Below are 16,778 nucleotides of genomic sequence, written 5' to 3' on the forward strand. Positions count from 1 at the left end.
TATTTGAACTATTTAATCTGTTGTTCTATTGACGCCTCTTTATTTCCAGGTAGTCCTTCCTGTGTTCGGAAGGTAATAAGCTCTCAAGCTCAGATAGGCACCAGTATCACGAGACAAGTTTATTTTTAGAAAGGTAACATATAAGGTCATAACCATAGCTTGAGTCACCCTCATCCCAAGAAAAGTAATTTTGTTTCGCTGGACTTCATATTGATTTTAAAGGTACATGTTAAAGATGAACGCATGGACTCTGAAATTGACTCTGTATTCTTATCTGTTATTCATGTAGGAAGCTGGGCACTCTCTAGTAGTGACACCAATATAATTCTCTCTCTCTCTCTCTCTCTCTCTCTCTCTCTCTCTCTCTCTCTCTCTCTGTCTCTACCTATCTATCTATCTCTCTTTTAATACTGAACTGCTTTCCCCCTGTGAGATATATTGGAGCATATCTAACTTAGATATATCATGTACCTGAAATAGCAGGAAGAAAGCCCTGTCTCAGCATGCCGTTTCTGTTCCCTATAATTTAGACGTTCTTCATGCTGCATTTATGTCCATAAAGGTAATAATCCTTGCATTAAAAAGTAGCCATTCATTGGTGGTTTATCCTTCAAGTGCTCCGTGACACCCTTTCACTTCCTCACTTCACCCTGCCTCCAACTTTTGGTGCTTTTAATTAGCAACTCCAATGTGGTAAACGATCTTGTCTGCTGCGCTCAAGGCGAAGACACCAACAGACAAAATGATGACAAGGTTTGGACGGGCACACTGAAATAAGCCCGTAATTCGTGTCCTAAAATAGACCACTGTAAACAACGGCTTAAAATGATTTCCAAACCCTGACTTTACTCAGATGCCTTCAGTGAGTCCTTGGTTTTTTTCTTCTAGCACACATGCTCTAATGACACAGCAGATAATGTGTGTTTTTAAGGTTGCTCGGACCGACAGATGCAAAGTGTTCATCAAATAACTAAAAATAACATAAAGGTGAATACATGAAAGGGCAAAGTCAAACCCCAAAGGAGGAGCATCTTGGGAGGAAACCCTGAAGCTCAGTAGTCATTCTAGCTACAGTGAATCCTAGAAGATATTTCCCTAGGAGAGTAAGAGATAGAAAAACAAACGGTGTGTGGTTTTCACTCCAGCAACAGTAGAAAGCCAATGTAGATTAAATAAAATAAGTAACAGTGTACAGTAGACTGTGGGGTCAAGGAAATGTGTCAGTCTGGCTGTAACGATGTAAGAGCAAGGAGGTATTGTGACAAATTACTGATCTGTCCTGATTATCTGTAAGCAAGTGACTCCCTCTGCTCCTCTCAACATCACATGTTTTACAGGGCTCCGAGGAGGATTAAAAAATTGTATATGAAGCTGCGGCAATGATGGCTCGATGGATAGAGCACTTCTCATGCAAGCATTGGGAGTGGACTTTGGGACTCCAGACCTACATAAAGTCGAATGCAGGAGGTCTCTAATCCCAGGCCTTTTCTGGCCAGAAGGAGGTGGAGAGATTAAAATCCTAGAAGTTCAGGGTCCAGCTACACTGACAAACACAGCAAACCAACAGAGTTTGTTTCAAACAAGGCACTGACATTCGCGGTGGTCCTTGGACTCTCTCACCTTTTTACACAGCTAGACATACACACGCACACTTACAGATACAGGGAGGAGGGATTGAGGGAGAGAGGAAGGGAGAGAGGGAGGGAAAGAGAGATTTCCTAAAAAACTCAGGAATCTATCAGTTGAGAGCTAACTTTCATCTCTTAGATGCATATATGAAAGAGTCTGAGCTAGCAAAAACAGTTTCCAACTTTTCCTTAATGCCCTAGTCTCAGAGCCTCTAAGTGTTCCTCATAGTGACTACCTTGATGGAGCTGAAATGGGGACAGACTAGGATCATTAAGTTCCCCATGAATTCTGTCATGTGTATTTAACTGTAGACATCAAAGTGTTCACTTTCTCCATACCACACCAGCAGAAGGAAGTACCAAACCCGGGACTCATGAGCATGTTCCTCTTGAATATGCAAGCAGAAGGAAGCTCACCAAATAAGTATCTGAAGTATGTAAGCTCTAGTTTAACAACCTGGCTAATAAATCACGCTTAAAACTAAGAAAACGAAGACTCATTTTTAAAGGCAACAAGTTAATGCAAAGGCTTGTTTCATAGCATTGCTAACGTCTGTACCTCTCCTACATAATTTCATCTGTTTTCTAAATTGTAAGGCCATAAACTATTGAATCACACCTTGCTAAGTTTTACAAGAGAGAGAAATGGTTTCCTCCTTCAGAATTCTGGTTAGTCAGAAATAGAACCTTTATTTTTTTATAGCATACAGTATGTGCAGTTTAAGTTAAAAACTCCATGCAGTGATTTATATTAGCAGTAGAAAGAAGCAAGCTGAAGGTAAAATCTAATGTAGTCATAATTTGAAACACTGTCAAATGGATACTCTAGAGACTCTAAAGTAAAACGTAATTAATCATTTCAGAGAAACATGTTCAAAGGAAAAAGCCGTTACAATTTCAGTGAGAGAAAGTGAAATGTATTGATATGTCAATCACGCCCCTCGCTCTCCGGTCTACACCAGAACAGATAGTCAAATGGACAAATATATTTGTTTCATGTGGTCATAAGCACAAAAGAAACCTTGACAGTCAAGATCACAGACATAAATGTGTATAAGATCAAAGAACAATATCCTGTTCCGTCCATTGTTCACACGCTCTGGGGCTTCTCTTCTGCAATAATGTAACAGGTCTCCATGTGGAACACTGCTATTAGCCTGGCAAATGAGGAAAAGAGTGGTGGCTCTCCCTCTGTACTAACCAATAAAAAGTATTTGAACATATTCCACATAGATGATAGCACTTATAAATGCAAAAGTTTACTAAATAATTACAATCTTTTGATCACATTAGAATCAGTCATGACAATGTTTAAGAAACAAAAACTGTCACTGGGTTGTTTTCTTTAAGAAGAGGGAAAAGCTCTCTGAAATAAATCTTTATTTACTTGAGTGGTATGTTTGCATGGTGCACCCCGGTGGTGGTGGTGAGTATGGGGTGGACTGAGGGTGGGTGCACCTGAGCAGAAGTCATAGAGGGACACCCAGGGTCTGCTCCTGTCACTCTCAACGCTATAGATAGGGTTTCCCACTGAACCTGAAGCTCTCTGTATCTGCTGGGTTAGTAGGACAGGAACCTCCCAGGATTTGCCTGTCTCCATTACCAATTCTGGGGTTACAGTCACATAAAGCCAGGCCCAACTTTTTATGAAGGTACCAGGGACCTGGGTCCTCATGTTTCCACAACAAGCATTTTGACCTAGTGAGAGACTGTTGAATTATGAGGACCGAAGAGGAGTTCCAAGACAACCAGGAAGCTCCTCACCCTTTGGACGATGACCAAATGGCCAAGAATTTGGTGAATGGATAACTGGAAAAAAAAAAAAAAAACATAAGCCCAAAGATGAATGCAGGCTGCGATCAAGGGTGGCAAAAGTGATTACTATCTGAGGTCTCCAGGAGAATCTCTTTCGCTAACCTACAACACTGTAATTATTATTCCAGCTTCTCAACAGCATTTTTGTGAAAATGGGTCTTACTTACTTGTCACTCTGTACTAAGCCGTAAGATACAGACAGAAAACAACTGACCACCAGGAACTCAGTAATTTCCGAACAGAGAGAAGTGCCACCCAGATCGATAACTACCCAGGGTATCCAGCATCCGGCTGTCTCCTTCAAGCCTCTCCCAATGCAAGCACTACCACACAAACATCTAACTCGTCAAGCAGCTGACCTATTTTTGAAATTTAAGGAGGTAAAATACAGTATCTACTCGGTCCCGAGTTCATTTTCTGCTGATGCTCGTGAAATTCATCAGTATTGCTATGCACGGCACGAGTCAATTCCCTCACACTGTGGTGTGATTTCATCACGCGAACACACTCCCACGCTTTGGTACAGTGTACTACTGACAAGAATTCAGGCTGTCTTCATCTTGGAACGATTAAGAATATCAGTACTATATACAGCCATACATTCCTTGAATGAACACATGTACTCAGTTCTTCTGGGCTCATATCCAAGAATGGATTAGCTGGCCATTAGGCTGTACAAAGTGGCTATGCAGATTTACCGTCCACAGTAGCCTAAGTGGCTTTCCCTTACTCTGTATTCTTGTCAGCTACACCTGGTGTCGGAGGGGTGCCACGGCTTCTCATTAAGGCTAGACTTAGCTTTTCACTGACGAGTAGCTTTTCCTATTTTCATATGACTTTTGGCTACAGGGCACATTTATGAAGCGTTCATTCTTCCACATGCTATTTTCAAACAGCTAATGGTCCTTTTTGTCATCATTATTGTCATCTAACAAGCTAAGAACTGCTCTGGAATATGGCAAGCAGTCACTAAAAGGAGCATATTTCTCGCGAGAAGTTAATTCCTTATTTTCTTTATTTTTACCTTGTTATTTCAGACTGTTGAGTCACCTTTTCCCCCCTCTGAAGGCCAATTTAAAAAGTCAATAATTAACAATGTCCAAGCACCTCAGAAGGTTAAATACCATGTCTGTCTCACTCAGACAGACTTCCTCAGACACAGGGCACAGATGGTTGCCTTGGCTGTGTCTTTTGTTTCTGTTTATGTATTTTCAGTAAATGAAATCTTAAGCAAGCCTACATATCTGTGTGCAAAAGAAATGATGGGTCATTTAAAAATTTTAAATAGATTATTTTATTTATTTTATGTATATGAATGTTTTACACACATATATGTGTGTATGGCCCATGTACGTGCCTGTTGCTCATGGAGGTCAGAAGAAGACATCAGATGGCCTAGAACTAGAGTTACAGACAATTGCAAACTGCCTGTGGGTGCTAGAGACCAAATCCCTGTCGTCTAAAGGAACAAGTGCTTTTAACAGCTGGGCCAACTTGCCAAAACGGGATGTTAAAATTTAGTAAGTCTAGTGTCCACTTTGCCAATATATGGACAGATTAATGCTTAGTTGGCTCTTTAAAAGAATATCAGAAAGAAAATGGGGAGGGGACCACATTGTAAAAAGAACTGAGTAGGACTAGGTAGATCCTTCAGTCAGGAATGTGCCTGCCATTCAAGTGTGAGACCTTACTTCTGTCTATCTCACCATGCTGAACAAGGATAAGGCTCTTAAATTTTCTAAGGCAAAAGAAAGAGAGTGAGACAGAAAGATTCAGGTTGGGTAGACAGACAAGCCAGCTCTGCAAGCTCCAGGTGAATTTGAGACGTCTCCAAACCAAGGTGGAGCGCTCCTGAGGAACAGCACCTAGGATAGTCCTCTTGCCCCCACAAGCACAAATACTCATGGGCATATGAACCCACGCGTGCACTCACATGCATAGAAAAGAAATAAAAAAGCAACACACAACACAAGCCCTCTCTCACTTTTCCTCAGACTACACGTAGTTACGTTCTGAAGAGAAAAGTATCCGTGACCTTTTCCCTCCTTTGCATGATTAATTATTTAATGTGCTATTAATTGGAGGATATGGCTGAATTTCAAAGACTTTCATTTTCAGTGCACATCATCCTTTACTGTAACCAGTGATTAAGTAATTGTGTGAAAGGTGAGCCAACAAGGTCATCTGAACATTCTCTTCAGCACTCATTACCCACCATCAATAGCAATTAGTAATGGCAACATTTCCATAAATCAACGTCTTTCTGATTATTCTCTGATGATAAACAGTCAAAATGTGTGCATTCCGGCCCACCTTTTTAATATACATGAAATATTAAGTCTAAATATACCACTGAGAAAACTCAAGTGAAAACGTACAGTGGTTTCTTTAATCAAAATGAGCCAGAATAATAATTTATGTGCCTTTGAAAGAAGAATGCAAAACAACACACAGGATGCAGGGAGTCTGCCAAAGTGTCAGGGTCAAGCTGAAAAAGACAAGGTTGTCCACGAAAGACTGCCCATCAGTGTATTCCTCCACAAAGAAGATTATTCCTTAGTCTAACCACAAAATAACCATTTGCTTACTCAGCCAGGGAATGCTACAGTTCAAAATAAAAAGTGGACCTAATCCAGGCCCCCAGCACAGAATAGAACCATACAAAATATTTCCAAAGAATATACTCACTGTATTTATTTACAGTCCTCATTAGAGATCCATGTTCTGGGTTTTATTTTATTTGCTTTGACTACTTACCATATTCTGCTGATAATCATCAATGGTTTTTCCTTTGTTTCTATGAATCATATGAACTAGCAAGAGTTTTTAATCAGTAGCCAGAATTGATATTTTGCACTTAAAATGGTGATGTCTAAAATTCACTATCAATTATGGAGAACATTCTGAATTTGTAGGAAATAAATCAATTTAAAGTATCTTTATTTAATTATAATAAAATACTAAAATTATACTCCCAAAGAAATTATTAATAGAAAATCAATGTATCAGTTAAATGATTCATAGCATAATGTAGGAATGTGATCTCTTATACATACATATTCTATATATAATTATTTGTTTCTTTCTAAAGATCATTTGTTCATTTAGGTATCATGATTCAGATTTTATGCTTCTTTCTGGTTTATAATTAATCAAATTACTGTTAAATACACAATTTAGAATTAATATGTAGAACTGAAAGAAATACTAGTCCCATAATTTATTATATGGAAGATACATATTGATATGATACATCTTGATGTGGTTTTCACACATCACAAAAAAATCATGACCAGTCTGAAACAACCAGGAAATATACTACCACAAAAATCAAATATCAATCCCTAAAAGTTCTAGGTGAGTAAGGAACAGGCCTCTGCCTTGTTGGTACAAAATCTGCTCAGAAAACATCTCAGCGTGGTAGTTTTGACTCCAGGGGGTCACTCTACAGAGCCAGTAACATACTCATATTCTGGGGGGTGAAGGAGACAATTTCTCTCCTGATCACAGGCTATTGAAGGCTTGCCCACAGTCTACCTGGACCAAGTGAAATATAATTGAAGATACTCCAAATGACTAAACTTCATTATATTTTTCCTATAAATTTTGCTTGTTCTGTGATTTTTTTCAGGTTTAGTGATTTTGACTTCTTATTAAGCAAGTAAAAGCAATGTTTACAAAGTTACAGATGTTTCTCCAAAGTGAAAAGAAAGATGTAATAAGAATTCTTGAAAAATAGAGGAGACGTTATAAAACACTGTTAAGGAAGAGTTAAAGAGTAATTTTAAGATTTTTAGATGTTACCAAAAGGATCAATAATAGTAAATTAGATTTGAAGTACCAATAATAATAAATTAGATATAAAGTAAGAAAATACTGTTTAGTCTAAAACTATTCCCTGGACACTGAGTTAGGAGAACACAGCTTACCTTGAGGCATTTCGGGGGGCAGGTAATGGGGTTCCTGCGCACTGACATGGACCCATTCAAAGTCATCATATAAATCCTGGTGGTAGTCACAGGCTCCTGGCCCATCATCAAAAGTACAGCCACCTAGAAAAGGAAGGGAGGAACATTATTGCATTCGATTACATTCTACACACATTTTCTCCACATGAGGAAAGCACCTGAAGAAGCAAGTGCTAAGGGTGAAATATGTAATTGCCATGACACGTGTGATCTTAATTGTTAGTGATATTCTGTTGGCACCACTCTTAGGAAAAATTCAATACCAATAGAAACCTCAGTACATTCTACTGGGCTGAGCTCCGAAAGGAAAACTTAATCTTTGAAGCTTTCACATATATGTGTGTGTGTGTGTGTGTGTGTGTGTGTGTGTGTGTGTGATTTTTAAATTAATCATATATATATATGACTTTTAAAAATAACATATATGTATAAACACATATATACAAACACACACACACTCACACACGTATATATATGCTCAGCGTGGTAGTATACACCTTTAATTCCAGCACTCAGAAAGCAGAGAAGGCAAGTCTCCATGCTTTTGAGGGCAGCCTGGTCTACAGAGCTAGTTCCAGGACAGGCTCCAAAGCTACACAGGGAAACCCTGTCCCAAAAAGAAAAGAAAAGACGCACACACATTATATATAATGAGTCTTTACTTCAATTTATAAAACTACAATCTAAACAGTGTTGACAGCCTTATTGCAAAGGGAGCAGGGAGTGTGAAAACTTTCTTTGCAGCACAAATTCAAAACAGTGAAGTTTGAATTTAAGCCTTAACTTAAAAGATGTCTACGCTGTCTACTATAGCAAACCAAACACACAAGTTTACTGAGGTCTAAATAGTGCTGGAGTTCTGGGGTCGGCTCTTCTGTACAATATTTATATTATTTTCAATCGCAGTTTACAATTTTAAAGTGGGGGAAACTGAAATACAAAACGGATCATTTTAGTCTGTTCCCACGCTCAGCCTTCCATTTTGCTCAATGGCCTGATTTTTACAGAGCGAGTGGCCTTTCCCCTTTCACATCGGTCATTTTTCGGCCTCTCTGATTTACTTTCAGATGTGACTATATAGCAGGGGGAAAATGATTACATTTGCTTCTCAGCTCATCTACAAAGGGTACACAAGTCAACATATAGGGTTTACTCAAATCGGGAAAATAAGTGGCCCGTATGTCTAATCTGGAAAGAAAATGGATTACGACTAATGAAAATCTAGCAGTGGCTTTAATGAGAAAAACCAATAACCTGCTTCCTTTCAAGTGGCCTATTTGCTTAGTTTCCATGGAGATCTCTGGAGAAACTTGGGGAATTCTAAGGCACGCAGTAACAGCTAACAGGTGGTAAACGTCAGACCATTAAATTCACCTCCCTCTCCTAATCAAAAGTTCGTCACTTTGGCTGTGACTGAAAGACACCCTCTCCAGCAATGACAGAGAGCAACTGCATCAAAAACAAAACTGTAAAAGACAGAGAATTCCACAACCCCAAAACCTTTCTCAAAACCGGAGTACACTGGGTCCCTCGCATCTTTCCTCTGACTACAGTAATCCTCCACTATAACCCACAGCCCAACAGCTGGAACACTTAACATTGCCTTTTGAACATGCTAAAAGTAACCTTTGTTGCACAGGTATTCGTGAAAGATGACGTACTTTTGATTTAAAATTAGCTTCACTTAGAATTAATTTAATTCATTTAAAATTTACAAAAGGATGTTGCTAGGACATGCATCTTTACATCCCAAGGGGAAAAGTTTTCCTCACAGATAGAATTCACTATCAAAGCCCCAAAAGACTTACTGCTTTGCAATGTAGGCCTGAGAAGACCCCACTGCCCTTTATGTAAGTCTGGGCTTCCACTGTAAGTGAATTTAAACTATCAGTGGAAATCACATTGACTCATTTGGAAGACGAATGGCTGTAATTGCTGCCCCTCATAGACATGGTTAATTTTAGACTTCAGTGTTCAGATTAATAGTAACAGGGAACAGCTATACCGAAAAAGGGGGTCGACATTACTTATCACCGCTGTACCAGAAATGTGTCAAAGGGATCATGAAATCATTAACTGATCAGCTTGACTTGAATGATAAGAAAACTCCTTGAAGATTATCTTCAAATTCTATTTTACAATAAGTTCTAATCTGAGAGGTACCACAAACCTATTTATTACATGGAAAGCATATTTATAAACCTGCATTAGCACATTTTCACATTCTGCTTTATAATGTGAGTTTCTGTCTTAAGATTAAGGCCAGTGAAGTGAAGACAAAGTGAAAAGGACAGGAAATAGGATTCAATAATAATAACTCTAGGCCAGTAAATAAAACAGAATGATACATGTGACAACAAGATGATCAAAATTCTAAAGAAACCAAAGGAATTGACTATACTCGCTAAATCAGGTTGACTAAGTTACACCTAAGGAAGGAAGGATGCACCAAGAAAAAAATGCTAGTAGCTCTCTCAAGAAGTGATGAGGGATTCATTCTGTATGCTGTGAATACCAATGGTTAATAAAGAAAATGGTTTGGCCTGATAGAGTAGAACTTAGGAAGGTGGGGAAAACTAAACTGAATGCTGGGAGAATGGAAGAAGAGTCAGAGAGAGGTCATGTAGCCCCTCCAAAGACAAACACTGGAACCTTGCAGTCGGCCACAATCTTCGTAGTAAAATGTAAAATACTGGAAATGGGTTAAAAATAGATGTAAGAGGTAGTTAGCAATACACTTAAATGATTGGCCAAGACGTGATTTAAATAATATAGTTTCTGTGTGATTATTTTGGGCCTGTGCTACTGAGCAGCCTGCATGACCAAGTGACCGCCCTACAATAAAAAAGTTCAACCCTACCTCTTGGAAATATACTTTCCTTTTCCTAAACTCCTCTATTCCCTTCTACCCTAAATCTTTTCTAAATGTTTGTCTTAATAAGTCTTGTTTTCTAAGCAATGGTGGCACACACCTTTAATCCCAGCACTTGGAAGGCCAAGGCAGGGGAATCTGAGAATTCCTGCTTTGTAGTAGTCGGTGGGCATGTATCAACTCATGACTGTCCTTTGTTCTACGACCATAAAAAGCTCATGCGATCACTTCTACACGGGAGCATGACATTCAGCTCATGTTCTTGAGCCATAGAATGTGTCTCCAAATTAACTCACTCCTTTTGGAATAAGAGCCATATTTTGTGTCCACAGTTCTAATTCATAAGCAAAAAATATACCTAATAAGTTTTAAGTTTCGCTCAGCTGCTGGAAGGAACACCAAGTGGTAAACCTGAATTGGTAACAAATGACAACATTCTGTTGCTGAAGAACTATGAAAGAGGAGGCCCCTTCAGTTTCTAGTTATTCTGTCAGCTCCTAGTGATAAGGCAACAGGGAGAGCTGCAAGTCACCCCCGAGCAGAGGGGATGACGGTGTTTAACCCCAGTAGAGAACTACTCCTGAAGAACATCTCAGATGCTGATTCCTCTCCCTCTGATCACTTAGTTAAGGGGTAGCTTCATCATCACAAGTGTCTTTTCACCTCACTGTGAGCCACATAAAGGACTCTGTACCCAGGTTAGCAGAACTGTTCTTCAGTAGAACAAGGAAAACTTGTGATTATACCACTGAAGTGACACCCTGTCCCCAACAAGGTATGATTGCTGATAGTCCCTCTGGCAGGCATGAAGCCTCATGGGTTCTGCCTGGAATGACTTTCGAGCATTTATTAAAGCTCATGGCATGTACATGAAAGAACAGGGAATGGAGACACTTGAAATGTATGAGAAAAATGAGTTAGACTCAAACTGTTGTGAGGCTTAGAATGTGAGGGTGCTTGCTGCCAAGCCTAATGGCCTGACCTTAATTCAGCAAGCTTTATAAGAGGACAAAAATCAACTACCCAAATTTTTGCACACGCACATATACATGTACACATACACATACATACACATTCACTCACGCACGCACACATGCATACAGACACAATAATAAATAAATGCAAAAAATCACTTTCAAAACTCAAATTCTACCTAAAGTCAGAATTCTTTGTGTAATTTTTTTTGTCATTGTTTTCTTATTTGGTCTTGACTCTGCTGTTGCTGCTGGTGGTTGTTTGATTGGTTGGTTTTGCTGGTGTTTTGAAATAAGGTCTCCTGTAGCCCAGGCTGACCTTAAACTCACTGTGTAGGTGAGGATGACCTTGAAATCTGAATCCTCTTGCCTTCTTGTCCTGGATTCAGGGATTACAGACTCAAGATAACACACCCAGTGTCTGTGACCTGGAGGATACAACCTTGGGACTAATGTTTGCTAAGCAAGTACCAGACTAAGGTACATTTTCAGCCATGAAGCCTAGCTTTTCAAAAATACTCTGGAGACCTTAAACAAGTCTGAGCCATGGGGGAAATATATATATTTTTTACTACGGAAGACCTAGACAGCTTGTTCCACATAAACTGTGAAAAGTGGGCTTTGAAAAGCCAATGTAGCAGCATCTTCCCCATTCTGCCTTCCAGGGCACTGACCAATTTCTCATTTCTTTACTGGGTGTAAATGCAGAAAACAAACAGAATTGCCTCTCGTGGTTCTGACTATTTCCACAGCACGGGCTCTATTTAGCTATGGACAAGGAAAACTTTCTCATTAGCTTAAAGAATGTGGGAAAAGTATACTCCTTAAAAGAGCCCATGGAAAATCATAGACTGTATTGGAAAATACGGCATATTTAGTACAATTGTAAGATAATTCTCAGGAAAGTGAAAAAAGTCAGCCTTCGCCAGTTGTGAACTAAGCAATAACATAAACCTAGTGGGTATACCACTTAAAATGATGTTTCTTTATACTGGGACAAAAGAAAAGCATAATAGAAACTTCAACCACAGACAGTATTAAACTAAACAAGATTTGAACAGTTCCTATTATTGTGCTGATTAGAAATTCCCATAAAAGGGTCTAGAGAAATGGTTCAGTGATTAACAACATCTGCTATAGCAAAGAATCCACCAAGGTCAGGGCACCCCTAGATGCCTACAACTTCAGCTCCACTGAGATCCAAAGTCTAAGGCTTCCACAGGCAGCTATGCTCATATGAATATACTCACAAGAGACACACAATTAAAATAACAAAAAATTAAATCTGGCCGGGCAGTGGTGGCGCACGCCTTTAATCCCAGCACTCGGGAGGCAGAGGCAGGGGGATCTCTGTGAGTTCGAGACCAGCCTGGTCTACAAGAGCTAGTTTCAGAACAGGATCCAAAGCCACGGAGGAACCCTGTCTCGGAAAAAAAAAATTAAATCTGAAGAAAACACAAAATAAAATCACAAGTCTGAAAGCAAAATGCCCAAAGAAGCCAATATACCCCACCAAAATAATTCTAAAGAAAGAAAAAAAAAAAAAAGCTTGCTAGTCTTGACTGATGTTCAGGTTGATAGGAGCAAATCTTTATTCCCAGAAAAACATCTTATTGGAAAAAAAAATAAAGAAATGGCTTTCAGATAATGTTCCTCTGAAAAATGCTGGAATGTCTTCATAGATTTTTGTTTCCTGTTAACTGCACACGTCTGGGAATATTGGAAGTACAAAATGAGAATTGATGAACACGATCAATGCCCAGGTAGTGTGTGTCTTTGTCAGCCCTAAAGACAACAACACTTTTTCTTCATTTCATGTCTGAGAATTAAAATATGCACACTACACATATATACACACACACACACACAATTCAAGTGCACATAAATAATTAATTCCATTAGGAGAAGATGAATGAATCATAATAAGTCATTCTAATTGTTGCCACTGAGGACCTTAGTGGGGAAAAAACTAAGAAATTATAAATGAGAGTTTTAAAGAAGATAATGAATCCAGACTTGGGGAAAAACCCTTCAGGCTGCTTGCAATTAATTAGTATGTGAAAATATTATCTGAGTCTACCTAGTTGCTAAGGAAAAGGAACCCCTAACATGTTTCCTTTGAATTTGGAGCTATCATTTATGAATAAGGAGGAGTAATTCTTATTGATTAGAAAAAACCTCATTTCAAACACATTCATCAATTATCAAATTCTTTCTCCCTGGAGTCCCAGCTCTAACTGAAAGTACATGCTTAATATATATAATCCAATATTAAGTAGATGGCAAGGCTTCTTACTTAAATTGTCTAGGATCCAAAGCAAATTTTATACTTTGACTGCATAACCATACTTCAATAAGACCGAATTAACCAGAATGGAGCAAGAAGCTCCATTACACACCCCTCCTTCTCTTCAATGAAGTAATAGTCAAATAACATACACCTCAATTAATTAGACATAAGCAATTTTAAGGACCTAGCATACACTTTGGTGATCGAAGAGAGTATGCATCTAGACACAGCATGGAGTGTGGATAAGTACATGCATAGCTTTGCTATTTTAATTTTCTGAGTTTCAATTCCCTCCCAAGTACTATCAACTCAATAATAACTATCCTGAAATGCTGTGAGCATTAGTCAAAATTCTCACAAATAAAGCTACTTACACTTAATAATTTTCTATAAAGTATACCCTGTTTATAACCCTGGGACAGTCCTCAGTTTATACATGGGCTAAGCAGATTTGACCCTACACAGATAATTAACAGCTAAATGAAAAGAAACATCTTTCAAATTAATTAGCCAGAAAGACGGCAGAGAGGTTTCTAAACAACCAGCTTTTCCCTGAACACGTATCATACATGTTTTCAAACAGGAATTGCACCCTTAAATCAGGAGTGACCAAAACCTATCTGTGCAAAGCCAGTTAGGAAACACTTCAAGTTCCATTTAATTTCTATTGCAATTACACAATTTCTTTTAACTGCAGCCAGAAAGCAAACCAACGGAGAAAGGGGGCTAACAAATGACATGGCTGCACTGGAATAGAGCATGTCCTAAAGTAGATGGAAGTCTGGATATGGCCCATAGGCCATTCACCAGCCCATGGCTTAGACCACTCTCATCTGAAACATTCTTAAAACTACTGCTAGAACTTAGCCTGGTTAAAAGCTTATTTTTTTACATGAATCAAGAAGAGTAGCAGCAGGAAACTCAACTAAAGATGGAATGTGAAACCAATCCATCTGTCCTAAGTCAAACATTTAGAGTGCTAAGAGAAAAAGAAATATGAGACACATTACCCTAAAGGTTTAGCCCCTTTGTACTACAGCAGAAATTGTAAGGCATGACCTTGCATAGTCATGTGGACATGCAGAAAATGGATAGATGGGTAGCCTACATCTATATGTGACTTCTTGTAACCTCACAATGAAGCTAATAGAAGATTCCATAGCATTAGAAATCACTGCAGAAATGAAGAGTCTTATTAAAATGTGGTAGTGCAAGCCACTAATCACAGCATTTGAGGAATAGAGGCAGGAGGTTCCAGGAGACAATAACAGTCTTTGCAACGCATTAAGTTTGAGGTCAGCCTAGACTATATAAGAATCTTCTTCCAAATAACAAGGAGGAGGAACACATTCATAAAATATACCTCATAATAAAAAATAATAATCACTCATGGTAACAGACCAAGGTGTACCAAAGAGGAGCTGGAGCAGTTTAAAGCACAGACCTGGTACCTGGGATCATTTCTCAGTACCCACATGGTGTCTCACAGCTTCCTGTATCCCCAATCTTAGGGAAACTGAAGCCTTCTTCTGGCTTCCTTGGGCACCAGACATGCACATAGTATACATGCAGCCAATCATCCATACACATAAAATAAAAATAAATAAATATTTAAGCGAAAATAAGAAAGAGAGAGGGAGGGAGGAAGGATAAAAGGAAGGAAGGAAGGAAGAAGGAAGGAAGGAAGGAAGGAAGGAAGGAAGGAAGGAAGGAAGGAAGGAAGGAAGGAAGGAAGGAAGGAAAAACACCGAGGAAAGGCTGTGAATCCAGGCACTACAAGCTGACCATATCAGAAAGTACCCAGCCCCACTCCATCCATGACATTGGCCAGGTAGTGCCCGATATTCTCTAGAGGAAAAAACTGAACTCACAAATGTAAAAGTTCTTTTTGATGCCACAAAAAGGAAAGCAGCCTTTGCTGTGGGACAACAATCTTGTACACTGTAAAGATTTGTCACATATATTGGATTAATAAAATATTGATTGGTCAGTAGCCAGGCAGGAAGTATGGATGGGGTGACCAGGCAGGAAATATAGGTAGTGCGACCAGAATAGGAGAATTCTGGAAAGAAAAAAAGGCTCAGTCTGCAGTTGTAACCCAGATTCAGAGGAAACAAGATGAGAATGCCTCACTGATAAAGAAACCAAACCACTTGGCTAACACAGACAAGAATTGTGGGTTAATGTAAGATGTAATAGTTAATTAACAAGAAAACCTAAGTGAATAAGCCAACCAGTTTATTACTAATGTAGGCCTCTGTGTGTTTCTTTGGGACAGAACAGCTGTGGGACCAGGTGGGACAGAAACCTCTGTCAACAATCCTTATTGGATATGATGACTAATACCGCCAATATGCAAGACATAGAACTACCTAGAAAACAAACCTTTGAGAAAGTCTGTGAAGGAATTTATGTGTTAACTGAGGTAGGAAGACCCACCCTGAAAGTGGGCTAGACCATGCTGTAAAATGGGATCAGAGCTTGAATAAAAAAGAACGCACAAAAAAGAGGCATTTACCTCTATGTTTTCTGTCTACAAATACAATATGACCAACCACCCCACACCCACACTGCAACACCCTATTTCTATGATGTAACGTTATTCCCTGCCATGAAGCTAAAAAGAACACTTCTCCTCCTAGGTTGCCTCTTATCTGGTACTGTGGTCACAGCAATCAGGAGAGTAACTAATACATCGTATAGTTATAAAAGTCTGTCTGGTTAAGTAATTTCAACAAATAGTTGTATTTAAACAGAGTTAGTTAAGGTAAAAAATTTTGTAAGGTAACTTTGCCTTGTTAGCTTGCAAGTTTCATGTTTTACCACTCCCATAAGGTACACAAACAAGCAATGTTGAGTTTCAATTATATTTTTACATTTTCACTAAAATATAATTAGATAACATCAGCCTTCCCTTTCCTCTCTCCAGCCTATCCCATGCCCTTTCCCACCAACACCTGCCACGCCTCCCACTCTCAAACTTAGTCCCTTTTTCTTTACTATTCTTACATATATACATATAAGCACAAATACATAAAATACAACCTGCTGAGTTGGCAGTATATAGCTTCAGGGCTGACCACTTGGTATCAGCCCAATCAGTTCATTCTTCCCCAGGAGGGGCTAATTCTCCCTCGCTGCAGTCACTAGTTTGTAGTTCTTTATCTAGCAGTAGAATTCACAGACTTTGGGATCCTTAAAGTCTAAAATAAAAACACTTTGTAAATAACA

At 39.0% G+C, this 16,778-nt stretch overlaps 1 protein-coding gene across 2 annotated transcripts in view; it reads right to left on the reverse strand.

Moving 5' to 3' along the window:
- Ptprk (protein tyrosine phosphatase receptor type K) overlaps positions 1 to 16,778 on the reverse strand; it is a 519,914-nt gene that overhangs the window by 387,035 nt on the left and 116,101 nt on the right. For both annotated transcript variants that reach the window (XM_050138244.1, XM_050138245.1), the window contains exon 2: positions 7,373 to 7,495. In XM_050138244.1, the coding sequence (XP_049994201.1) occupies positions 7,373 to 7,495 (123 nt within the window). The remainder of the gene's footprint in view (positions 1 to 7,372; positions 7,496 to 16,778) is intronic.

Source organism: Alexandromys fortis, unplaced genomic scaffold, assembly GCF_014885135.2.
Source record: "Alexandromys fortis isolate MF-2015 unplaced genomic scaffold, M_Fortis_MF-2015_v1.1 scaffold_14, whole genome shotgun sequence".
NCBI classification, from domain to species: domain Eukaryota; kingdom Metazoa; phylum Chordata; class Mammalia; order Rodentia; family Cricetidae; genus Alexandromys; species Alexandromys fortis.